At 43.7% G+C, this 27,489-nt stretch overlaps 1 protein-coding gene across 2 annotated transcripts in view; it reads left to right on the top strand.

Moving 5' to 3' along the window:
- Positions 1-24,231, top strand: part of MED1 (mediator complex subunit 1) — a 43,693-nt gene extending 19,462 nt beyond the window's left edge. For both annotated transcript variants that reach the window (XM_056547493.1, XM_056547494.1), the window contains exons 9-17: positions 270-343; positions 428-517; positions 2,943-3,057; positions 5,659-5,783; positions 5,873-5,991; positions 8,163-8,364; positions 11,302-11,397; positions 12,193-12,298; positions 20,481-24,231. In XM_056547493.1, coding sequence (XP_056403468.1) covers positions 270-343; positions 428-517; positions 2,943-3,057; positions 5,659-5,783; positions 5,873-5,991; positions 8,163-8,364; positions 11,302-11,397; positions 12,193-12,298; positions 20,481-23,718 — 4,165 coding nt within the window. In that variant the 3' untranslated portion in view covers positions 23,719-24,231. The remainder of the gene's footprint in view (positions 1-269; positions 344-427; positions 518-2,942; positions 3,058-5,658; positions 5,784-5,872; positions 5,992-8,162; positions 8,365-11,301; positions 11,398-12,192; positions 12,299-20,480) is intronic.
- The last annotated feature ends 3,258 nt before the right edge of the window (positions 24,232-27,489 follow it).

The following is a 27,489-nucleotide window of genomic DNA, read 5'->3' as shown; positions in this document are numbered from 1 at the left end:
GGACGGCGTGTGCAGTGACGTGATGCGATGGCCTCTGAGAGTGATCGTATGCTGAAATGATCGTATGTCGGGGCCATCGTAGGTCGGGGGGGGTCACTGTATGTATGTATGTATATATATATATATATATATATATATATATATATATACATATACACTGTGTATATATATATATATATATATATATATATATATATATATATAATTTTTTTTTTTTTTTTTTTTTAAATAAGTGCGTATATTTACTAAATATTATTTGTTTCATTCAGGCAGGTAACCAATGCCAGCATGCTGGACAAAATATTACAGGGAACAGTTGGGCACCTGACGCCAAGGAGTGGAGGTAATCTTTACAAAAGCTAGAAAATGTGACCTGACACACAGAAGTTCCTGGTTTGTCATAAATGTTTTTCTTTTGTCATCTTAGGCCACGTTATGAATTTAAAGTATTATATCACTCCATATGACCTCTTTGATGATGCTACTGGTGCTACAGTAACACTCAATGAAGGACATGGTGAGTAATTTGGTATTGGAGAGGTTAATGATGGCTTCCCTGCTTCATCCAGTTTAAAGCATCATCCCTGGAAGTCCAGAGTTATGGGGGTGGGTTAGTACCTGCTCACTTGATGGTCTAAGGTACAGAAAGTTTATGCCATTGTTCCTGGGGGTCTAGGGTAGTGGAGGGGTCCTATCATGACTTTTGATTGGTCAGGGTTTCAGTGCTGAGACCCTTTCTGATCACTAGATACAGCCAGGTGAAGCATGCTCAGTGTGCTCCATCCCCTGGCTCAGCAATCATTGCAGGAGCCTGTCACTTGCAAAATGGTAGATTAACCCCTTAAGGACATAGCGTTTTTCCGTTTTTGCACTTTCGTTTTTTCCTCCTTACCTTTTAAAAATCAAAACCCTTTCAATTTTTTTTTTGTAATGACATGAGTCATTTTACCCAAAAATCTGCGGCAAAACGGGAAAAAAATCATTGTGCGACAAAATGGAACCAAAAACAACATTTTTTAAATTTTGGGGGCTTCTGTTTCTACGCTGTACATTTTTCATTAAAAAGGACACCTTATCATTATTCTGTAGGTCCATACGATTAAAATGATTCCCTACTTATATAGGTTTGATTTTTTTATTTCTTCGGAAAAAAATCATAACTACATGCAGGAAAATGTATACGTTTAAAATTGTCATCTTCTGACCCCTATAACTTTTTTATTGTTCCACGTACGGGGCGGTATGAGGGCTCATTTTTTGCACCGTGAAGTTTTCATTGGTACAATTTTTGTTTTGATCGAACTTTTTGATCGCTTTCTATTCATTTTTAATGTTATAAAAAGTGACCAAAAATACGCTATTATGGACTTTGGAATTTTTGGACTTTGGAGTTCGGACATTTACGCACACGGTGTTTATTTTTATTTACACTGTTTTTTTTTTTTTTGTTTTTTTTTATGGGAAAAGGGGGGTGATTTAAACTTTTATTAGGGAAGGGGTTAAAATGATCTTTATTAACTTTTTGTTTGTTCACTTTTTTTTTTTTTTTTTGCAGTGTTAGAGCTCCCATAGGGGGCTGTAACACTGCACACACTGATCTTTTACACAGATCACTACAAAGCCATAGCTTTGCATTGATCAGTGTTAATGGCGGTTGATTGCTCAAGCCTGGATTTTACCCTCCTGCTGCGTCCTAGCTGATCGGGACATTGCGATTTTATCAGCCCGACAGAGCTGCCGGGATGCTTTTACTTTCATTTTTAGACGCGGTGATCAGTTAAAAGAGTTAATGGCGGACATCTGCCGGAACAGCGATGCCCGGCATTAGCCATGGGTCCTGGCTGCTGATAGCAGCCAGGACCGTGCGGGTATAATGCAAGCTCAGCTCCTGAGCTCGCTTCATAACCCTCCCATGCCGCAGCGCCGGGTATACTCAGCGTTCTGCAGCAAGGGGTTAAAGCGCAGAGCCAGTATGTGAAGTGTGCTGCAGTGCACTTCACCTAGCTGCTTCTAGTGTTCAGTGAGATCAAAACTTTTTTTTTTATTCCTTTTTTTGTTTAGATTAAATCGAATTGGGGGGGGGGGGGGGGGGAGAGATCAACTGCTTGCTATATTGCAAAGTTTTACGTACTGTATATTTGTGTGCTTTCTGTATGGCTTAAATAGGCACTGTCAGATACAAATACTTTTGATATGTTGTAAAGAATGCAAAACCAATAGGTTTTGCAATTGCTTTCATTAGAAATTTTCAGTATTTCATACAACTGCCCCTCCTGCCTGCTTGGACACATACTAGTCCTGCTGTGTCCATGAGTCATCACCTATGTCATGGACACACTTCCTTGATTGACAGCTGTGAGTGCAGGGCTCCTCCCACTGTCAGCTTGCGTCCCGCTACTGTCAGTGAGGACAAGCTGGGAGTTGTAGTTTTGCTAATGCTAGGGGAGATATGAGCAGACAGCATACTGAGGGAGGGGGCGGAGACCTGCACAGTGAGGCCATGCCCGCTCCTTTTGAGAGTAATTCAGACTAGTGAGCTAAATTAAAAGTGTAATAAAAAATAAATAAAGGTGCTAGACACATAAAAATGGACAGAAAAACATGGACAGAGGTGTCAGCAGAGAGCACTGTGAACAAGACAAGAAAGAAATTCAAAAAGTAAAAGAATTTCCTCTGTAGCATACAGCTGCTAAAAATTACTGGAAGTGTAAAGATTTTTTAATAGAAGTCATTTACAAATCTGTTTAACTTTCTGGCACCAGTTGATTAAAAAATTTTTTTCCCCCACCGGAGTACTCCTTTAAGGTGCATGATTGAATTCTCAGTATAGAAGGTGTTTCCAGGTGTATTATACACAGTGTATCCTTCAATGCTTTAAATAATAAAAGGACCTGTATAGCTGACCTCTGTCTTAAACTCAATATATTTTTTTTACTTTTCAGCACTTCCTCGATCACTTGGTCTAAACGTATCAGTCACCATTGAAGCCACATCAGCAACGTACAAGCTACCCATTGCTCCACTTATTATGGGCTCACATCCTATTGACAATAAGGGGTAAGGATGGTCTTATGTGCAGTCCATACAGTATTAATAGGGAAATTAGAACCATGTTAGGCCATAGGTAACGTGTTTAGATTGCATTTAAAGGGGTACTCTGGTGGAAAACCTTTTTTTTTTTTTTTTTTTAAATCAACTGGTGCCAGAAAGTTAAACAGATTTGTAAAATACTTCTATTAAAAAAAAAATCTTAATCCTTCAGTACTTGCTGAATACTACAGAGGGAATTCTTTTCTTTTTGGAACACAGTGCTCTCTGCTGACATCACGAGCACAGTGCTCTCTGCTGACATTTCTGTCCATTTTAAGAACTGTCCAGAGTAGGAGAAAATCCCCATAGCAAACATATGCTGCTCTGGACAGTTTCTAAAATGGACAGAGATGTCAGCAGAGAGCACTGTGCTCGTGATGTCAGCAGAGAGCTCTGTGTTCCAAAAAGAAAAGAATTTCCTCTGTAGTATTCAGCATCTAAGAAGTACTGGAAGGATTAAGATTTAACTTTGTGGCACCAGTTGATTTAAAAAAAAAAAAGTGTTTTCCACCGGAGTACCCCTTTAAATGCATACAGAGCGCCATATCATACATTACTTTATACTTATCCTAATAACCCTTATTGGAGCAGTATCCATGTGTCTTAAAGAGAACCTGTCTTCATGCTTTACCTTATATAGCTGGTGGCAACATGTTATATAGGGTAAAATAAGGTTTCTCACCATGTCCGAAAGTCCTCTTGTCTGTTTATAGTGTAGAATATGAGGTTTAAAAGTGTCCCAAGGTTGTATGCTAATGAGGCTCAAGTAGTCATCAGGGCGTGCGGCATCCCTTAATAGTTACTGCGTCCCTGGCTGTCATCCCAGGATTGACAGCTCGGGCACAGCCAGCGCTACTGCTCTTGTCTCTAAAATTCTGCACAGGCCCAGAAGCAGCGAGGTCCCTGAGCATGAAGCAGCTTCTGGGATAGCGGGAGACTTCACGGAACTGAGCTGGTAAAATCCACAACAGATTATAATAGCAGAGTTTACAAATGTTTTGGTACAGATTTTCTTCCCAGGTTTTGCCAGTGTTGGCGTGGCAGGGGTTAAACCTGCATAAGATGTGTGAAGAGATCTGCAGCTAAAAATGTCTGCTTTCTGTGGTCCTAGCCTTAGTTTAATAATAGCTGCCCTTCTATTAAAGCAGTGTTTCCCAACTGGAGTGCCTCCAGCTGTTGCGGAACTACAACTCCCAGCATGTCTGGACAGCCTTCGGCTGTCCAGGCATGCTGGGAGTTGTAGTTTTGCAACAGCTGGAGGCACCCTGGTTGGGAAAAACTGTATTAAAAGGGTACTCCGGTGGGGAAAAAATATATATATATTTTTTTCATATCAATTGGCTCCGAAAAATTGAACAGATTTGTAAATTACTTCTATAAAAAAATCTTAATCCTTCCACTACTTATCAGCTGCTGTATGCTCCACAGGAATTTCTTTTCTTTTTGACTACAGTGCTCTCTGCTGACACCTCTTTCCATGTCAAGAACTGTCCAGAGTAGAAGCAAATCCCCATAGCAAACCTCTCCTGCTGTGGATGGTTCCTGACACGGACAGAGGTGTCAGCAGAGAGCACTGTGGTCAGACAAAAAAAGACATTCAAAAAGAAAAGAACTTCCTGTGGAGCATACAGCAGCTGATAAGTACCGGAAGGATTTAAGATTTTTAAATAGAAACAATCTGCAAATCTGTTCAACTTTCTGGAGCCAGTTGATATGAAAAATAAAAATTTCCACCGGAGTACCCCTTTAAAGACTCTCATTATAACATCTAAGGATGTCCTATCCAAGCTATTCCCCAATATACTAAAATAAAGATTAGAGATGAGCGAACTTACAGTAAATTCGATTCGTCACAAACTTCTCGGCTCGGCAGTTGATGACTTTTCCTGCATAAATTAGTTCAGCTTTCAGGTGCTCCGGTGGGCTGGAAAAGGTGGATACAGTCCTAGGAGACTCTTTCCTAGGACTGTATCCACCTTTTCCAGCCCACTGGAGCACCTGAAGGCTGAACTAATTTACGCAGGATAAGTCATCAACTGCCGAGCCGAGAAGTTCGTGACGAATCGAATTTACTGTAAGTTCGCTCATCTCTAATAAAGATGTCCTAAGCTGGAACTGAGAAGAGTAAGGCCACTTTCACGCTAGATAATGTATCCGTTTTAAAGATGCTTTTGATGTTCCGTTATGGAAACCCTGAAAATCGGCCGTTACAAAATCCCTTTATAGTCTATGGGATTTTTACATTATCCGTTTTAACCCGTTATAGCCCGTTAATAATAACAGACTTTATTTTGTGATGGGAGAATGAACGTAAGAAATTGTACATGCACGATTTCTCCTGTTACTATCTTCCGTCACAAAATAAAGTACGTTATTAATAACAGGCTTTAACGGGTTAAAACGCATAATGTAAAAATCCCATAGACTATAATGGGATTTTGTAACGGTTGATTTTCAGGGTTTTCATAACGGAACCACAAACGGATCTTTAAAACGGATACATTTTATAGTGTGAAAGGGGCCTAAGATCTGTTCCTATTAACACGTTGTTGTGACTTTAATTTGCAGGACTCCCTCATTCTCTTCCATCACCAACACCAATAGTGTGGACCTTCCTGCTTGTTTTTTCCTTAAGTTTCCACAACCCATTCCTGTATCCAGCGCTTTCATTCAAAAAATCCAGAACTGTACAGGTGAGTGCGGCTACAGGTTACTATCCTTCCTTGCATGTAATACCAATAATTTTCGATCTAATTTTCGCACCAACTTGTCCTTTCTGTAGGTATCCCTTTGTTTGAGATACCACCCACCTTCTCTCCTCACTATGACCTGGTCACCCAGTTTGAACTCGCCAAAGATAAGGAGCTGTCACCTATGAATCACAACATGCGATTCTATGCGGTGCGTATATTTTCAGTGATCATCATAAGACATTACAATAAGATATTTGGGATAGGAGAGGCCAACAATGTTAGGCTGGTTGAAGTCTGACCTCGGGGACCCCAAACACTCATTAAAGGGCCCATAACGCATAACTGCCCGTATGGAGCTGCTCCCAGGGATTTCCTGTAAAGGGTTACTCCTATCCTAGTCATTTATGGCAGAGCCACATGATACGCTAAAATGTCCGTTTCCTACCTCTGGGGCTTAACAACTATGTCCAGATCTGGGTCGTCCTAACGTGAATCGAAGTTTATCCAGTTCTGTGATTCCAGCAACCTCTCTATTCAGTGTCTGCCACCTCACTAGGTAAGTCAGGGGACCCCATATCTCAGGGGTTCTCAACCGGTGATACACTTATCCCTAGGAGTACGCCACTGGTTGTGCGGGGGTACGCTGATGCGCTGACAAATACCGCCCATACATTGGCCAGTATTTGTCAGCACATGGCTGAGAATGGCCGCGGCGGCCGCAGCTACTGTACGGGAGCTGCGTGGTTGCTGGGGAGACATGTGACCTCCCCGGACGTTGCACAAAGTTACAGCATAGGAGGACATCACATGTCAGTGCGGCCCCGCCGAACGGGACTCTGGGACACGCCGTATACATGGACAGGCCACATGCAAACAGGCCAGGTAATGTAAAAAAAAAGTGTATGGGAGGAAGGAAGGGAGGGTTTTTATATGTGTATATTATATATATATATTAGCCCAAGGGGATCGGAGAGGGGGGGGGGGAAGAAATAATGACACAAGGGCGTTAAGATGGAGGGAGGGGGAGGGATAGTGGCAAAAGTGGATTAATATGGGGTGGGGGGAGGAGGTGATGATTATCCTCCCCCTGCATCTTAATCCCCTTGTCCCACTATTCCCCCCCCTCTCCATCTTAATCCCCTTGTCCCACTATTACCCCCCCCCCCCCTCTCCATCTTAATGCCCTTGTGCCATTATTCCCCCCCCTCCCTCTGATCCCCTTTTGCCATATTGGATAATAATGGCACAAGGGGATTAAGATGGGGGAGAATAATGGAAAAAGGGGATCAGATGGAGGGGGGGGGGGGGAATAATGGCACAAGGGGATTAAGTATCGCATTAGTATAAAGGTAAGCACACGCCATTATGAAAATAAGTAATTTTATGACTTATTTTGTCCACGGGTACCCCTTTTGCATAAGTTCTGCGCAAATTTACGCGCGAGGAGTACTCGCGGACATATTTTAACCCTTTTGGGGTACAGTCATGAAAAAGGTTGAGAACCACTGCCATATCTAAAGATATGAGACCCATATCTATTTGTGGCTATACCATTAAAGGGGTACTGCAGCCAGAGTTAGAGGGGTATTCCGGGCAAAAACATCTATCAAAAGGATAGGGGATAAGATGTCTGATCACGGGGGGCCTGCTGCTGGGACCCCCGCGATCTACATGCGGAGCCCGCATTCTATGCGTAGCTGCATCTGCAGTTTCGGAAACCGCTGGGCTTCCGAGACAGGGATGTGACGCCACGCCACGCCCCCTCCATTAATTTCTGTGGGAGGGGGCGTAACGGCCGCAACGCCCCCTCCCATAGACAGTTTTCCGGCGGTTTCTGAAACTGCAGACGCAGCTACGCATAGAATGCGGGCTGTTGCAGGGAGATCGCGGAGGTCCCAGCGGTGGGCTCCCCGCGATTAGACCTCTTATCCCCTATCCTTTCGATAGGGGATAAGATGTTTTTGCCCGGAATACCCCTTTAACCTATCCCCTATCCACAGTGAATGGAGTGTGTGCCGTCTAGAGGTAGACGACACACCCTCCTGACTGAGTGGGACGGGGTCCCATTCAGGAGATCGTGGGGGGCTCCAGTGGTCGGACCCCCCCCGCGATCAGCTGCTTATCTCCTGTGGATACGGGATAAGTTAATTCTAGCTGCAGTACTCCTTTAATGGCTAAGACAAGGATCCCCTTTTAAGTGTCAATATGGAGGGCGATATCTAGCTCGGCAGTAGCCATAAGACCACTGTACTCTGTACCTTCTCTTTGTTTTGAGCTTTTGATATGTGATGTACTCTTTACTCCTATATGGGTTGTTAGTGGGAAAAACGGAGAGAGATTTGTGAATAAGAGGTTAAATGATGTGTATTCATATTTCAGTCTCTGCCAGGTCAGCAACATTGCTATTTTCTGAATAAAGATGCTCCTCTTCCTGACGGGAGGTGCCTGCAGGGGACCCTACTTAGTAAGATTCCATTTCAGCACCCTGGACGTGTCCCCACCATCCTCAACCTCATTCGACATCAGATGGCGTGTAACACCCTGATTGGGAGCTGTGTGAAGCGCACGGTGGTAAAAGAGGGTGGGTTATTATTGCTGCTGTTACGGTTGTTCATAAGTTCTAGAAGAGAGACGTGTAGGCAGCTGTTGAAGTGAAGAGTTCTGACTTTGACTTAGGATACAGTGGTCCCTCAACATACGATGGCAATCCGTTCCAAATGAACCATCGTTTGTTGAAACCATCGTATGTTGAGGGATCCGTGCAATGTAAAGTATAGGACAGTGGTCTACAACCTGCGGACCTCCAGATGTTGCAAAACCACAACACCCAGCATGCCCGGACAGCCAACGGCTGTCCGGGCATGCTGGGAGTTGTAGTTTTGCAAGATCTGGAGGTCCGCAGGTTGAAGACCACTGGTATTGGAGGTTATACTCACGTGTCCCCGCCGCTCCGGACCGTCACCGCTGCCCTGGATGTCGCCTTCCATCGCTGTCGCCGCGTCTCCGTGGTGTCCCCGACGCTCCGGCAAGGCCTCTGCTTCCCCGGCATCCTCGCTCTCCGTCGCCGCCATCACGTCGCTACGCACGCCGCTCCTATTGGATGAGGGGACGGCGTGCGCAGCAACGTGATGATGACGATGGAGAGCGCCGACGATGCAGGGGATCCCGAAGAGGACGCGCCGGAGCCCCGAGGACAGGTAAGTGATCGTCAGCGGACCACACGGGGCACCGTAAACTGCTATCTGGTGGTAGCTGAAGCAGTCTGCGCTGCCGGGTAGCTGTTTATGCGATGGCCCTGACATACAAAAGCATCGTATGTTGATGCTGCCTCTGAGAGGCCATCGTATGTTGAAATGATCGTATGTCGGGGCCATCGTATGTAGGGGGGTCACTGTATATGGCACCATGTGGTGTTTAAAGTGTATATTAAAGTAGAAGTATAGAATTGGTTTCCCTTTTATTGTGCTATGATCGATGCAGAGTGATGCAGCTTACATTGAGCGGTTGACTTGACCAGTGCACCCAGCGAGTCCTTTGCATGAGCAGTTTTCTGATGAACGGGACCCCCCCCCCCCAACTTGAGCTGTGTCTCTCCACATCAGTCTTTGCATGCGTGACTTACACTTTAAAGGGGTACTCCGGGGATAAGATGTCTGATCGTGGGGGTCCAGCCGCTGGGGACCCCCCGCAATCTTGCATTCGGCACCCACCTCTAATTGTACATTCAGATGAGCGGATTTTCCGCGCGGATCCGCCGCTAAGGGACCTCTATATGCTGCCTTTACATGTGCCTGCTCGGTCCAAGCAGGCACATGTAAAGGCTCCATACAGAGGTCCTTCAGCGTAAAATACGCTGTAAATACGCTCGTCTGAACGTACACTAAAGCCAGACCCACTCACTGCTCAGATTAGCAGCATCAAAAAGATTACAATGAGGTAATTTTTTATGGTGGAAATGCTAAAATTTACTTATATTAGAACAGATATATTAGTCTTTTCGGTTTAAAAATGAGTCACGAGAAAATCCCTTTAAAGGGGCACTCCACTGGAAAACATTTTTTTTTTAATCAACTGGAGCGAGAAAGTTAAACAGGTTTGTAAATGACTTCTATTAAAAAATCTTAACCCTTCCAGTACTTATCAACTGCTGTATACTACAGAGGAAGTTCTTTTCTTTTTTTAATTTCTTTTCTGTCTGACCACAGTGCTCTCTGCTGACACCTCTGTCCATTTTAGGAACTGTCCAGAGTAGGATGAAATCCTCATAGCAAATCTCTCCTGCTCTGGACAGTTCCTGACATGGACTGAGGTGTCAGCAGAGAGCACTGTGGTCAGACAGAAAGGAAATTAAAAAAGAAAAGAACTTCCTCTGTAGTATACAGCAGCTGCTAAGTACTGGAATGGTTAAGATTTTTTAAATAGACGCAATTTACAAATCTGTTTAACTTTCTGGCACCAGTTGATTTAAAAGAAAATGTTTTCCAGCGGAGTACCCCTTTAAAGGGGCACCTGTGAGTTATTTCATGCTGAAAGTCTGCAACAGATTATCTGGGAATGGGAGTTTCACGTCTGGAGTACCATCTGATTTTAGGAGAGAAGGTGCTTGTGCGACCTATAGGTCCTAAGACTCTTAGCCACTGTGGGTCGCACCTTCTCTCCTCCCTTTGCATCTCTTCAGCAATATGATGATCTGAAAACGATCAGACTGTGACCAGAACATCATTATTCATCGGTAGGATTGCAATGAGCAACACCTAAGGGTATGTTCACACTACGTAATTCCCGCGGACGGAATTATGCGCTAAGAACATAAACATCGGTGTGAATGGGTTTCCGCGAGACCCGTTCACACTGCAGAATATCAGCGGCGGACAATTCCGCCGATGAAATTGTTCCACGCAAAGAAAGAACATGTTTATTCTTTGCTCGGGAGTCCGCGAACACTGCATAGCCGTCAATGGTGACGGCGCAGCGCCGCACAGTCCTACCGCCAAAGTATTTCGGCGGTGGCCGCCAGAAAGGAATCTCTGCTCGCGGAATTCTGTTAGCGGAGATTCCGTTCACAATCAGTAGTGTGAACATACCCTAAGAGTGCCAAGTTTACCTGCATTGACTGATGCAGGTGGACCCTACTCGAGCACCATTCATATTCCGTGTAGAGATGAGTGAACTTACATTAAATTCGATTCGTATCGTACTTCTCAGCTCGGCAGTTGATGACTTTTCCTGCATAAATTAGTTCAGCTTTCTGGTGCTCCGGTGGGCTGGAAAAGGTGGATACAGTCCTAGGAAAGAGTCTCTTAGGACTGTATCCACCTTTTCCAGCCCACCGGAGCACCTGAAAGCTGAACTAATTTATACAGGAAAAGTCATCAACTGCATAGGCGAGAAGTTCGTGACGAATCGAATTTACTGTAAGTTCGCTCATCTCTAATTCCGTGCAGTGCTGTACTAAAATATTGTTACAAGTCAAAATGCCCTAAACCTGCATTGTGTGTTTTTCTTCTTTCCCCTATAGATTGCCCTAACCTCTTGCAATTTGAGGTATCTCCCCTTTCGGACTCCTGCATAAGTATCTCATTTCAGCATCCGGTCAATGACTCTTTGGTCTGTGGTGAGTGTATATTATAAAGGTCTGAAATAGCTAGGAGGGTTATTCAGTAGGTGGTTAAAGGGGGTTATTTCCATAATAAATGACATTGGCTTTATATATCAATCTTTATCTAATATGTTACTTTGTTTTGCAGCATCCTCTGACCTTGCTGCTCAGCTGGCATTAAAGGGGTACTCTGGTGGCAACCTTTTTTTTTTTTTTTTTTTTTTTTTTTTTTTTTTTAAATCAACTTGTGCCAGAAAGTTAAGCAGATTTGTAAATTACTTCTATAAAAATTTTGTAATCCTTCCAGTACTTATTAGCTGCTGGATACTACAGAAGAAATTATTTTCTTTTTGGAACACAGAGCTCTCTGCTGACATCATGACCACAGTGCTCTCTGCTGACATCTCTGTCCATTTTAAGAACTGTCCAGAGTAGAAGAAAATCCCCATAGCAAACATATGCTGCTCTGGACAGTTCCTAAAATGGACAGAGATGTCAGCGGAGAGCACTGTGCTCGTGATGTCAGCGGAGAGCACTGTGCTCGTGATGTCAGCAGAGAGCACTGTGCTCGTGATGTCAGCAGAGAGCTCTGTTTTCCAAAAAGAAAATAATTTCCTCTGTAGTATTCAGCAGCTAATAAGTACTGGAAGGATTTAGATTTTTTTTTTTTTAATAGTTGATTTAACAACAAAAAAAAGGGGTTTTCCACCGGAGTACCCCTTTAAAAGCTGTTTTGAGAATTAATCATTTTATTATTTCTGCACTTTGTTACTGATTGCCTTTTTTTATTTAATTTTTTTTTTTTTACAGTTGTGATGGACGTCCAGGATTCAACTCATGTATCCTGCAAGCTATACAAAGGCCTTTCTGATGCTCTCATATGTACCGATGACTTCATCACCAAAGTTGTTCAGAGGTCAGTGTAACGTTGTGTGCCTCGTGAGTGTGAAAATGCTTTGCACAACAATTTAGGTCCTTTTTTACATAGCAGGGGTACATAAAGGGGTACTCCGCTGCTCAGCGTTTGGAACACACTGTTCCGAACGCTGGAGCCGGGAGCTTGTGACGTCATAGCCCCGCCCCCTCATGTCTTCATGCTCCGCCCCCTCATACCTTCATGCCCAGCCCCCTCAATGCAAGTCTATGGGAGGGGGCGTAACGCCCCCTCCCATAGACTTGCATTGAGGGGGCGGGGCATGAAGTCATGATGGGGCGGGGCTATGACGTCTCGAGCTCCCGGCTCCAGCGTTCGAAACAATTTGTTCCAAGCGCTGAGCCGCAGAGTACCCCTTTCAAAGAGTTGCTAAGCTTCATCCCTTGTTAAATGTTACAGCTTAAATAGGTATGGGGGCTGGCAGTATGACTAGGAGTAACTATGTCTATTATTGGTGAGTGGTAATTCCCGATTGCAGTGCCCAAAATGTATTTTTAGTTACCTCCAAGAACATAGCTACTATAGAGGGTGCCGAGGCAGCAGTATAATAGGCAGGAGGCCCTGTTCTAGATTTATATGTTACATCTTTGGGAGGATATTGTAGGATATTGTATTAACCTGGGAGTTAAACTCCCCCTATCATTTGCAAAAACTTTTGACATGTTTTTGTTTAATTGAGCTGGGAAAAGTGTGCAAGAGCCCTTTACTCCCTTGCTCGCCGCAGGAGACGTGTGCTATACTGAAAAGACAGCGAGCCAGGGGAGCGAAGCGCCGAGCTCTGTAGGGATCTGAACACCAAGACCCAGACTAATTTCAGAACATTTCAGAACATTTAAAAAATGACAGGGACACTTTTAAAGGGGGAGGGATCCTGTGGGTAGGGGATAAGTCTGTAGCACATCTGTAGCACTCGCTCCTTTCAGAGAGCCGAGGTCCCAGTGGTCGGATCATAAAGGGTGTGTGCAAGTATAGAGAAAAAAAACAAGCTTATACAACATACCGTAGAGGCGTGTTGTATAAGCAACATTTTTAACAAAAATCTATGGAGAAAAGTGTTTTTTAAAGCGTACCTGTGAGATCCCAAAAACAACTAATATGTTACTCATAACCTAATCTATTTTTTATTCCCCTCTCACCTATATTTATTATAACAAAAAAAACTCTTTTTCATTAGCTGACAGTGTTAGAAAGCCTCTCAGGGGAAGCGGGTGTGGGCCTCCCTTGTGGTGGTGGGAGGTGATTGGTATATGGTGGATGGGGGCGTGTCCCTCCTTGTGGTGGTGGGAGGTGATTGGTGTGTGGTGGAAGGGGGCGTGTCCCTCCTTGTGGTGGTGGGAGGTGATTGGTGGATGGGGGCGTGTCCCTCCTTGTGGTGGTGGGAGGTGATTGATGTGTGGTGGATGGGGACGTGTCCCTCCCTTGTGGTGGTGGAAGGTGATTGGTGTGTGGTGGATGGGGGCTTGTCCCTCCTTGTGGTGGGAGGTGATATGTATATTGTGGATGGGGTCGTGTCCCTCCTTGTGGTGGTGGGAGGTGATTGGTGTGTGGTGGATGGGGACGTGTCCCTCCTTTGTGGTGGTGGGAGGTGATTGGTATATGGTGGGTGGGGGCGTGTCCCTCCTTGTGGTGGGAGGTGATTGGTGTGTGGTGGATGGGGGCTTGTCCCTCCTTGTGGTGGGAGGTGATTGGTGTGTGGTGGATGGGGGCGTGTCCCTCCTTGTGGTGGTGGGAGGTATGTGGTGGATGGGGGCGTGTCCCTCCCTTGTGGTGGTGGGAGGTGATTGGTGAGTGGTGGATGGGGGCTTGTCCCTCCTTGTGGTGGTGGGAGGTGATTGGTGTGTTTGCTCTTGCAGCCTGATGCTGCTGCTGGACTGGTCAGTGTCCCAGTAGGTATGGGGACCCCCCAGTGGTGAGATTTTTAGGGGCAGTTTTCTTCATTAAATATAAAAAAAATTAAACAACTATATTACAAAAGGTCTTTAATTTTCATCAGTAACAACATAAAAAGTTTTTGGATCTGACCGTGCCCATTTAAGTGTTCATAGCTTTTGATTATTAACCTGTCCATGCACGTTCAATTAACCCCTTAAGGACCAAGGACGTACCGGTACGTCCTTGGTCCTGCTCTTCCGATATAACGCGGGGTTACACAGTAACCCCGCGTCATATCATGGCGGGCCCGGCGTCATAGTGAAGCCGGGACCCGCCTCTAATAGCGCGCAGCGCCGATCGCGGCGCCGCGCGCTATTAACCCTTTAGCCGCGCGCTCAAAGCTGAGCCGCGCGGCTAAAAGTGAAAGTGAAAGTTCCCGGCTAGCTCAGTCGAGCTGTTCGGGATAGCCGCGGCTAATCGCGGCATCCCGAACAGCTGACAGGACAGCGGGAGGGCCCCTTCCTGCCTCCTCGCTGTCCGATCGCCGAATGACTGCTCAGTGCCTGAGATCCAGGCATGAGCAGTCATGCGGCAGAATCGTTGATCACTGGTTTCTTATGAGAAACCAGTGATCAACATAGAAGATCAGTGTGTGCAGTGTTATAGGTCCCTATGGGATAACAATGATCAGTATAAGAGATCAGTGTGTGCAGTGTTATAGGTCCCTATGGGACCTATAACACTGCAAAAAAAAAGTGAAAAAAAAAGTGAATAAAGATCATTTAACTCCTCCCCTATTAAAAGTTTGAATCACCCCCCTTTTCCAATAAAAAAAAAAACACAGTGTAAATAAAAATAAAAATAAACATATGTGGTATCACCGCGTGCGGAAATGTCCGAATTATAAAAATATATCATTAATTAAACCGCTCGGTCAATGGCGTGCGCGCAAAAAAATTCCAAAGTCCAAAATAGTGCATTTTTGGTCACTTTTTATATCATTTAAAAATGAATAAAAAGTGATCAATAAGTCCTATCAATGCAAAAATGGTACCGTTAAAAACTTCAGATCACGGCGCAAAAAATGAGCCCTCATACCGCCCCATACACGGAAAAATAAAAAAAGTTATAGGGGTCAGAAGATGACAATTTTAAACGTATTAATTTTCCTGCATGTAGTTATGATTTTTTCCAGAAGTCCGACAAAATCAAACCTATATAAGTAGGGTATCATTTTAATCGTATGGACCTACAGAATACATATCAGGTGTCATTTTTACCGAAAAATATACTACGTAGAAACGGAAGCCCCCAAAAGTTACAAAACAGCGTTTTTTTTTCAATTTTGTCGCACAATGATTTTTTTTCCCGCTTCACCATAGATTTTTGGGCAAAATGACTGACGTCATTACAAAGTAGAATTGGTGGCGCAAAAAATAAGCCATCATATGGATTTTTAGGTGTAAATTTGAAAGAGTTATGATTTTTTAAAGGCAAGGAGCAAAAAACGAAAATGCAAAAACGGAAAAACCTCCGGTCCTTAAGGGGTTAAAGCTGACCGAACCCAACAATTTTGGTGGGATAAATCGACCATTCAGTGTGTACGAGGGGGTTCCTGGCTGTCCTGATGGTAGATGTCAAGTTAGAGAAAGGTCTGCATGTTAGATTTCAACATGACCGATTCTCTAGGTACCACTAGAGGAGTCTGTTCTGGAGCCCCCCCCCCGGTTGGAAAACACTGCAGTAAACTCTGTGTGGGTACTGAATTGCGCTATCCAGCTAAAAATGGGGCAATACCTTCAGTCTTTCAAGACCATATTATGATGCATGCAGGACATACAGCTCCGCTATAGACTTAGCAACTGTTCAAAAGTAAATTTTAGCTGATTACAATCCCCTATTAAAGGAGTACTCCAGGATAGAAAAATTGTCCTCCATACTGCCGGCATAAAAAAAAAAAATAAAGAGATACATACCTTCCTTCGCTCCCCCGGTGCCTCCGGTAACCCACTCCGGTCTCCGCCGCTATCCTTTTCCTTGTTGCCAGTGGTCGGCGAGTCATACTGCACTCGGCCGGCGATAGGCTGAGCGGCAGTGTGATGTTTTCGGCCCCGGCAGCAGGTGCCGGGGCCGAAAACGTCACACTGCCGCTCAGCCTATCGCCGGCCGAGTCAGGACTTCGCTGCGGCCGGTGATTGGCTGAGTGCAGTATGACTCGCCGACCACCGGCAACCAGAAAGAAGATCGCGGCGGTGACCAGAGTGGGTTACCGGAGGCACCGGGGAAGCGAAGGAAGGTATGTACATCTTTATATTTTTTAATGCCGACAGTATGGAGAACAATTTTTTTTATTATCCTGGAGTACTCCTTTAATCCCACTCCCAGGAAATAGGAAAGCCTAGTATGCATTCCTTTACTGCTCTTCGGTTATGTTATTTACATGGGTAGGTATTGATTATGTATGATGCACTATACATCACTGGGGCAGGAATCTCCAAAGACTATGGGAACTTCTTTTATGTTTGGAATCCTTCAATTTACCCCAGGAAATGCCACGTTAATAAATGTATTCTGTGCTCTCTCCGGACTGGTATCTATGACCCGCGGGATGTTTAGTTCTCATCTATTTCTAATGACATTCCGTTCTTGTTGCTCATCAGTCAGAATTGCAGGGAAAGGGTGTTGTACAGGTTTATCCTGAGTGATGGAAAGCGTCTGCCTTCCCCGCTGTAATAATATGTTATGATGGATTTTATGGGTGCTTGTAGTAGGCTTGATCACACAAGCAGACATTTTCCACATTTAAAGCGGACAGCACAGCATTTACTATGTGTTAGAATTGTGTATTATTTTGTATGTGCAGCCTCTGCCGTCCAGCAATTAAATATATTCATTGCCTTGATCTTAAAAAGTGAACGTTTGCCGCCTACTTAGTCAAGGAAATGATCTAGCGAAGAACTGTGGCGTTTACCTACATACTGTGGTGTCGCCAGGTTTTCAGAGTGTATTGCAGTGTTCATGCGCTGGTGGACTCACATGCTTAAAGGGGTACTCCACTGATCAGCGTTTGGAACGCTGGAGCTGGTGCCGGGAGCTCGTGATGTCATAGCTCCACCTCCCTTATGACGTCACGCCCCACCCCCTTAATGCAAGTCTATGGGAGGGGGCGTGACGGTAGTCACGCCCCCTCCCATAGACTTGCATTGAGGGGGCGGGGCTATGACGTCACCAGCTCCAGTGTTCGGAACAGTTTGTTCCAAACGCTGAGCAGCGGAGTACCCCTTTAATCACACTTTAGTCACATGAAGCAAGAACAAACTATATATTAAGCCGCGAGAGGGAGAAGGAGACCCATTTTGTCCTGAGCACTCCTCCAGCAACGCCAAAGAGGGCACAAAAGGAAGCAAAATGTATTTATTATTTAAAAAGCTATTTACAGTATTTCAAAACCATTATCCATGGGTCCAAGCCGTACCCTATTTATTTCAATCAGCCAACTGAAGCCAGCTAGTGACTTTGGTTCCTTTTCTGACTGTATCTGTTTTTTGTTGTTGTTGTTTTTTTTTGGCCTATACTGAAAACTGTGGTCTGCTGCGGCTTTTAATTTCCCCCCAAAAAACGGATACAGTCATAAAATTATCCAACCGGAGTCACTCGCTGACCCCATTCAGCTGCCAGTGATTGAAAACCTGATAGGAATACAACTTCAAGCGTAAGTCTGATCATACTCTAGCAGCAGGATATATGTCGGCAAATTCGTAGGCCAAAATCTGCCCAAAACAACGGCGATCAGGATATGGAAATCCTATGCAAAACAGTGGGTCTTGGGGCAAATCTGTATCCTAATTACTGTAGTCTTGGGCAGATTTTGTGCTGCGAAGTTGCTGGGAGATTTAAAGGAGAACTCCGGAATAGGAAAATTATCGTCCATTCTGCCGGCAGTAAAAATATAAACAGGTACATACCTTCCTTCGCTCCCCCGGTGCCTCTGGCAACCGGCTCTGGCCTCCGCCGCGATTCTCTTCCTGGTTGCCGGTGGTCAATGAGTCATACTGCACTCAGCCAATCACTGGCCACACCGAAGTCCCGACTCGGCCGGCGATAGGCTGAGCGGCAGTGTGAGAACGCTTCAGGACACAAAATTCTTCACTACACACTGCCGCTCAGCCTATCGCCGGCCAAGTCGGGACTTCGCTGCGGCCGGTGATTGGCTGAGTGCAGTATGACTCGCCGACCACCGGCAACCAGGAAGGCGAAGGCCGGAACCGGGCACCGGGGGAGCGAAGCTAGGTATGTGCCTGTTTATTTTTTACTGCCGGCAGTATGGACGATAAACACATTACTGCCGGCAGTATGGATGACCAACACGCCTATCCCCTGCACGTCAGTGCTGGAACCGCTGTGTGATTGACACACAGGTCCCATCGCATGCGCATCTTAGCTTATCCCCCATGCGTGCCGCAGCGTGTTATCCTGGCAAGCACTCGCTCTTGCTGCCTGCCTCCTCAGTGCGCCTGCGCAGTGCTAGAGGCAGAGAGCGCGCTCTCTGCCTCTAGCACTGCGCAGGCGCACTGAGGAGACAGGCGGCAGGATCGAGCGCTTGCCAGGATAACACGCTGCGGCACGCACGGGGGATAAGGATGCGCACGCGCTGGGACCTGTGTGTCAATCACACAGTGGTCCCAGCGCTGGTGTACAGGGGATAGGCATGTCGGAGGCGGGGCATAGCGAACCTTGCACCACGCCTATCCGAGTGTGTGCGGCTGCTATCAAAAACGTTTTTTGAGGTGATAAAAGCAGAGAGAACTAAGGTAAAAACACTACTGTAGACACAATCTGCACACAGTACAAAGGCTGTGTGTAGGTTATATAGCCCCAAGTTCATGACAGTTGCGCTTTATGGGTCTATTCAGATGTACAGTTATTCTGCACAGATTTGATGCGCAGGATTTGAAGCTGTGTTTAGTCATTCAGTTTACATTGAAATCTGCAGCAGAAAATCCTGCTCATTAAATCTGCACAGAATACAGTACATGTGAATAGACCATAAAGGAGTTGTCCGTGAAACTGAATTTATCAGACACATATGCCAGAATATCCCAGCAGTTGTACCGCCTGCTATCTCCTGTACAGGACCCCGGCTACTTATCCGTCCTCAGTGACCTCCTGCCCCAACCTTCTTGGACGAGCGCAAGGGATGGCCCACTCAGCCAATCACCAGCTGCAGTGATGTCCCGCCTCAGGTGGTGGTTGGCTGAGCAGGCTTAAGGGAAGTGGACCAGAATGCCCCAGAATGGGTATGGGTAAGTAGACAGGGCCTTGTACAGAAGATTAAAGGGGTACTCCGGTGAAAACCTTTTTTCTTTTAAATCAACTGGTGGCAGAAAGTTAAACATATTTGTAAATTACTTCTATTAAAAAATCTTAATCCTTCCTGTACTTATTAGCTGCTGAATACTATAGAGGAAATTATTTTTTTTGGAATGCGCTCTGATGACATCACGAGCACAGTTCTCTCTGCTGACGTTATTATAATAATAATAATAATGCTTTATTTATTGTTGTCCTTAGTGGGATTTGAACCCAAGTCCCCAGCACTGCAAGGCAGCAGTGCTAACCACTGAGCCACCATGCTGCCCTTAGCGTACATCTGCTATGCATGGTTGCTAAAATGGACAGAGATGTCGGCAGAGAGCACCGTGCTCGTGATGTCATCAGTGTTCCAAAAAGAAAGGAATTTCCTCTGTAGCATCCAGCAGCTAATAAGTACTGGAAGGATTAAGATTTTTTAATAGAAGTAATTTACAAATATGTGTAACTTTCTGCCACCAGTTGATTTAAAAGAAAAAAGGTTTTCACCGGAGTACCCCTTTAAGGGGAGTCATAGCAAATAAACACTTATTCCCTATACACAGGTTAGGAGGCAAGGAGATAAGTTACTGATAAGTTTCCCTGAAGTACCCCTTACAACAGTGTGAACTGAAGTAACCGCCTGGTCGCCTAGGCATGTAGACAATCTGCTGTCTAGTGTAAAATGTATGAAGTCGGGTGATATAACCGATAACAGACAACAACAATACTTGAGGGAATAGAACAACTCAAGGGCATATTACTTACCATTTAGTATTTATTGAAGGTGGAAAAAATACTTCCTTGTTTCTGAATGGATTATGCCTAGTTGTATAGATGTTTGTTACGTAGCACTTATTTACTTCAATCATTAAAAAAAGAACCTTTTTAAGTTGTAGACACATATATATATATATTTTTTTCTTTTTTTTTTTTTACATAGGTGCATGTCCATCCCTGTGACTATGCGAGCCATTCGTAGAAAAGCGGAGACCATCCAGGCAGATACACCTGCATTGTCACTTATTGCAGAGACTGTGGAAGATATGGTGAAGAAAAACCTTCCTCCAGCCAGTAGTCCAGGTTATGGAATGACCACTGGCTCTTCTGCTTTAATCACCACCCCAACCAGCTCATATCCCCCAGGACCCATAACTGCTCTATTCAACATAAATAACATGGGTATGAAAGAGCGCCACGATTCCACAGGGCATGGTGAAGACTACAACAAAGTAACGCAGAATCCCATACTAACCAGTCTTCTTCAGATCACAGGAAATGTGGGTGGAAATATTGGCTCAAGTCCTACACCACCCCACCATACCCCACCTCCTGTTACCTCTCCAGCTAGTAATACTAAAAATCATCCCATGCTAATGAACTTACTAAAGGACAACCCAGCACAGGACTTCTCAACGTTGTATGGCAGTAGTCCTCTTGAAAGACAGAACTCTTCTGGATCACCTCGAACAGAGCTAGGTCCATCAGGAACTGGAAAACCCAAGAAAAAGAGACCTAGGACAGAAAAGATGAAAAACCAAACTGAAGATGACTTTCAAAGGGAGCTCTTTTCTATGGATGTGGACTCACAAAATCCAATATTTGATGTGAGCATGGCAGGTGATGCCCTGGATACACCTCATATTACACCAGCACCAAGCCAGTGTGGCACACCCCCTACAGTGTACCAACAGCCCATGACTCATACCCAGTCTGGTATGCAAAGAATGGTGAGGCTGCCCAGTACTGACACGATTATTCCAGATGTTACAGATATTCTCTCAGACATAGCAGAAGAAGCCTCAAAGCTTCCAGGGGCTGGGGATGATTGCCCCAATCTTGGCACTCCTGTTAGAGACTCTTCCAGCTCTGGCCACTCTCAGAGCACCCTCTTTGACACAGATGTCTTTCCAGTAGATGGTACAGGTGGTGGAGACAATCCTTATCCAGATGCTGCGGATCTCATTGCAGAAGCAAATGGAAGCCCCAATAGTGACTCTTCCCATAATTTCTTCAACAGTGTGGATTTTAACCCAGAGCTACTGAACAGTCAAAGCGGTTTTACAGATGACTTCAATGAAGACAGCAGCCAGAGCGACGATCATGATTTTTCTGGACAGGACTTTTCTGGGCAGGGGCTTTCACTGGGTGTAGTTTCAGGAATTCCTGTTGATGGGAGTGAAGGCAAGTACAAGGTAGGGCCAGCTGCTGAAACAATAGATTTTAGTATCATTGGAGGTGGCAAGGGTCTGGGTGGGGTAGACATTCTTGAATCACATAGTAGAAGTCAGAGCCCATTACTTGGAGATATAACAAAAGACAGGCCACAAAAACAGAGAGTGAAAGAGGGAAGCAATGGGGGAGGGGGTGGAGGTGGGCTGAGTGGTATTCAGGGTGCAGGCCTAGATACTAAATCTGGAAAGCGCAGCAGGACACCTTCTAGTGATGGTAAAAGCAAAGAAAAGCCACCCAAACGCAAAAAAGAGTCAGAAGGAAAATCGCCCTCACATATTGCCAATCGGCCATTTACCCCACCTACTAGTACTGGTGGTTCGAAATCTCCAGGAACGTCAGGAAGGTCTCAGACTCCTCCTGGCATGGCCACTCCCCCAATACCCAAAATTACAATACAAATTCCAAAAGGTACAATGAGTGTTGGGAAGCCAAGCTCTCATAGTCAGTATTCAAGCAGTGGTTCAGGAAACTCCTCAAGTATCAAAAGTCATCACAGCCACTCCTCCTCCTCTTCCTCTTCTGCTTCAGGAAAAATTAAGAACAGCAAGTCTGATGGGTCCTCTGGAATGAAGATGAGCAGTGGAGGGAGTGGAATGTACACTGGTCCAGCTGGATCGGGGGGTAGCCAGTCCAAAAGTGGCTCTCAATCAGTAGGCAAGCAAGGATCTTCCCCCAGTACCAAGCATGGGCTAGGAAGTGGAGGCAGTAGTTTGAGTAGTAGCAAAACTAAACCACAAGGAAAACCATCGGTATTAATGAACCCCTCACTCTCCAAGCCAAATATTTCACCTTCACACTCTAGACCGTCTGGGGGCTCTGACAAGTTATCTTCCCCAATGAAACCAATGCCAGGGACTCCACCTTCTTCTAAGGCCAAGTCACCTATTGGTTCAGGGAGTTCTCATTTGTCAGGAGGAGGTTCAAACTCCACTATGAAAACATCATCTGGTCTAATTTCTTCAGGATCTCTTTCACAGAAGCCAAATTCCTCATCATCTTCATCTTCTTCCTCGTCTTCATCTTCTTCCTCATCGTCATCCTCTTTTTCAGGTGGCTCCAACATCTCCCAGAACATTCATGGTAGCTCAAAAGGGAAGTCACCAAGTAGAAATAAAAAACCTTCACTGACAGCTGTTATAGATAAACTCAAACATGGGGTGGGGACAGGAGGTCCTGGTTCAGAGGATCCTATGGAGGCTTCTGGAGGGGGAGGAAACCCTGGAGCCCCTAGTCATGTAATGTCCTCAAAACATGGACTTGTGGGAGGTGAATTCCCTGTTAAGCGTGAAAAGAGTGAGAAAGATAAATCGAAAGTTTCAGTCTCTGTTGGATCCTCTGATTCATCTAAGAAAGGAGACTCGAAGGGCTCAGGAAGTACTGGAGTAGCCAAAATTATTATTAGCAAACATGATGGAGGGTCACCGAGCATCAAGGCAAAAGTAACCCTTCAGAAGCCCGGGGAGGGGAGTGGAGATGGCTTGAGGTCACAAATACCCAAGAGTTATGGCTCACCCCTGATCAGTGGGTCAACCCCAAAGCATGAACGCTGCTCTCCAAGCCACAACAAGTCACCAGCATATACCCCACAGACCCTTGATAGTGAAAGTGAATCAGGTTCTTCCTCAGTTGCTGAAAAATCATATCAAAATAGTCCCAGCTCAGATGATGGCGGAGGCAGTCGAACACAGCCAGAGTATAGTGCAGAAAAGCACAAAAAACACAAAAAGGAAAAGAAGAGGTTGAAGGACAAGGATCGGGATCGAGAAAAGAAGAAATCCTACAGTATGAAGCCTGATAGTTGGTCCAAGTCACCAATATCTTCTGACCCTACATTATCCATGGGTGGTGGCTCCCTTTTATCTTCAGACAGAGCAGCCCGTCCAAGTCCTAGTTACTTGATTGGTGAAGAGGATGACCTAATGGATGTGGCTCTGCTAGGGAACTGAACTTTGTAACCTAAGACCTAGATCGAGTGCGGTGGCTATGTGTGCTGTTTCGGTTTTAGATTTGGCGTGTTGCTGCTAGTAGGTCTAGACTTATCTGGCAGTCAATAGGATCCTTTTATTTTATTTTATTTGTATCTGTCCCATTTTAAATATAAGTTATAAAGAGGAAAAAAGGCATTATAAGGAGTTTTACCACTTTTAATATAAGTGGACTTCTCACCTATGCACAGTGGAGGCAGCTGATCTATGGGTTAAGCTTATATTTTTTATTAAAAAGCTGTGTATCAGTTCTCATCCTCTCCCCTACCAAGTGTTAGTTGTATTATGGCTACGTCCACCATGTGTAAGTGAAGTGTTCACATTATAATACTTAAAACACGCATCAGTATTTAAAAAAAGAAAAAGTAAATGCACCAGATTTCGGTGTAGCTTTTAAAAAAAAAATCCGTTAATGGAAGTCCAATGCTTGTGAGAATGTGTTAAATGAATGTATATATATATATATATATATATATATTAAAAAAAACTGATTTTGATAAAGATCTGTACGCATTACACATATAGACACATGTGTAAAGCTTTCCTTCTATAGTTGCGTGTTTCACACCAACTAAATTCAGCTGTGATTTAAGAAGAAAAAATGCCTTATTTTTTTAAGCATCCCACTCACCTATTTGTAATTCTGATTTATTTGTAATAATTATATTTTAAAAAAGTTTACATTTTATTTTGTGTAAATACCCCTTTCCTATTTGTAAATAACTTTTCCTGTTTTTTTTTTTTTTTCCTTTTTATTTTTTTTTTTTGTCATTTTAAATAATTTTTTGAAAAGAGTTCAGGAAATGTTTGTTATGGAAATAAAATGTTTGGTATACAATTTGTTTCAGTGACACTTTTATTTTTTAACTAGTAAAACTCCCAACTATCTCTGGGCTTTTGCCTTCCATAGCTTTAACAGTGCCGTATAGCATCATCCTGAAATTCTTAGTGGTTACTAATGGGTGGTTGCTTAGCAAGAGTTTGGAATTACCATCAAAGTCAAAGTTCTGGCGGGAAGGATGTTTTTAATGTTTTATAATGGTTTTCCAGACTGTGACTGGGCAAACACTTAATGGGTAGCAATAATAAGATAATGTGGAAGAGACATGAGTGTAAGTTTTGGCACTCTGACATTGCAACCCTTGTGATACACCAACAGGACCATTGGGTTGACCAGTGAGTAGTGGAAAAGTTAACTTTAATATGGTAGTAGAGGGTGCTTTCACGTTTTCTTTTGTTTCTTGGTAGACATTTCTTGATTATTTTGTGCTTGGCATATTGAATTTTTTTTAAGTATGTAGATTCTCCTGTTAACTTAGAAATGTAAGTTCAGTCATTTTATAAAGAGTGGAAATTTACAAGTACTGTATTAGTATTTGGTCTGTTTATTAAGCTCGTTGATAAGGTTAAATTATCTCAAAGTTGATATATTTGTTATCTTCATGCTTAGGCACTGTTCACATCAGTGTGTTTCCATTCCCAGGAGGTTTTATTGCTTTTTAGTGGCAAACAACTTTGTATTTTGCGATCTATAACTTTTGAGATCGATTAAAACGGATATGATTTTAAAGTCCATGACTAGTGTGAACATAAGCTGCTTCTTTAAATTTATGTTCCTTGCTATTGGCATATAAATATTTGAGAGATTTCTACAAAATTGAACAAAGTGGTAATTCTTAGGAATTGGGTGTCCGTTGCTTCATTGACTTTAAATGCAGATGAGCTGGTGATTTCTGGTTATTTTATTTTTTTGCAGTTGTATGTTGTAGCTTCAGTTTTCCGTAAAAAGATATCCACAAGTTTGATCGTCGGCAGACCTCCCTTCTACCATGACTGTCAGAGATAGTTCTTACATCAAGAAATGTATAGTGCCAGAAATAGACACTTTTTGGGCTAAGTCAGTTTATGTAGCTTTTGAGCTTCTGGGATGATGGTTGATCAGACGTAGGCATCTACTATTATCGAATTTCTAAAGTTTGTGATCAGAATTATGTTTGTGATGAGTCCAGTCAGTATCTGATATCTCTAGCAGCAGTGTTATTTGGCCTCCTGAATTACTTACAAAATTTATGATAAGATTTCAATGATTTACGCTTCAAAAATATTGATTTATCGGGAAAGGCTCTTGAGAAGGTATCAAAGATGATGCTCTTGAGAACACAGAAGATTCATAAGACCCTACATTTTGTAGAAACAGGATAAGAGTAGACCTTTTTTTTTATTTTTTATTATTATTTTAGGATATTGGTTACTGAGTGTGTGTGTATGTGTGTACCTATAGTGGCAAATCAAACCTACGCTAGTTTACCCAGACAAGGAGTAATTCTGAAGATCTAACAAAAGTTGACAATTCATGAAGAACAACATATCTATTCCCATTCTTATGGGGGGGAAATAAATTCACACTATGAGCGAAGACAATATTACTATTGAAATGACCAGCTAAGGATATTTAAGGAAAAAACACAGAGAGACTGTATTTGGAAGGATCACCATGAATAATGGTACATGCTGGAAGTACTCCTAAACCCACTTGCAAACAAGGTTTGATTAAGAAATATCAAGCTAGGTAGTAAGACTTACAGGGAAGTAAGATTCTTAGAGTGGGCTTAGTTAGTGGGGACTGATATGTAATATATACAGGTCTAGACCATAATATTTAGTGTTAAGTGTAACTATCCACTTTACATGTGGTTGGCTTTTTGAAACTAAGCTGTTTAATATTATATCCCCCATGTCTGTGTACTCCAGTTTAGAAGGAGAGAAGACATTCTACATTGAGTGGAAAATCTGACGGTCTAGTCATTTCAGAAGATGGTGTTTCTTGAGAGAGCGATGGAGCATGGAAGTTTGTCGAGGAGCACTGGATTCTTTTTTCTCTACCATTACGGTCAAGCCCAACACTTCTCTGCTGCATAGCAACCACTTCTATTATCATGTTCAACTAGAGAAGACACCCGGCAGCCAGAATGTTCTCTTTAAAACTAGTGAAAAGTAAACCAACGAGAACTTACTGGTTCTGATAACCAGGAACAAAAATTCAGACCAGACAAAAACCAAGTCATTTGATATATCAACAAGCAAGAATGAATGTTACGGGTACATGACCTAGTCAGACAGGTCTAATTGTCTTTTTGCTTTAAAGAAGGTTCCCTTTTGTGGTCAACTTACAATCTAGTTTGCTTTAAATAAGAATCATGTCAAAGGAGAATATGCATCAAAAGTTGTTCAGAACCAATGGCTGCGTGGAGATAGACCACAATGTCTGCCATTCACTAAGGCAGAGATGATTTTTATGTCTGCTTGTGTCGCCAATAGTTCATGCATTAATAATAATCTGGACCTCCATCTTGGAATGTCATTGTCTAAGAACTTTAGGATATGCAAGGTGGGATAAAAACTGCAGTTGTGCCCGAATATACAGAATGATTTTAGATGTTGTATATAGAAAATCACTTCTTTGCGACCAATCAAGGATACACCCTAACCTAAGATGATGGCCACTAATGATGTGGATATTGTGATGGTGCAAGTGGAGACAATATATGTGTGATATAAATTACTATTATCCTCCGATATGGGTTAGGGCATCTATGCCTGGGTACATTGTTGCATTTTACTCTTCTTGATGCAGAACCAGCAGTGAAGTTTTTAAAGGATTTGACGTAGAGACTTATTATATTGCTATTAAAGTAATATGTATAGGTGGTATATGGCTGTTTTTTACAGCAG

The sequence above is a fragment of the Hyla sarda genome, chromosome 12 (genome assembly GCF_029499605.1).
Source record: "Hyla sarda isolate aHylSar1 chromosome 12, aHylSar1.hap1, whole genome shotgun sequence".
NCBI lineage: Eukaryota > Metazoa > Chordata > Amphibia > Anura > Hylidae > Hyla > Hyla sarda.
Note: the sequence above shows the minus strand (reverse complement) of the source record. Positions and strands in the feature narration are given on the sequence as shown.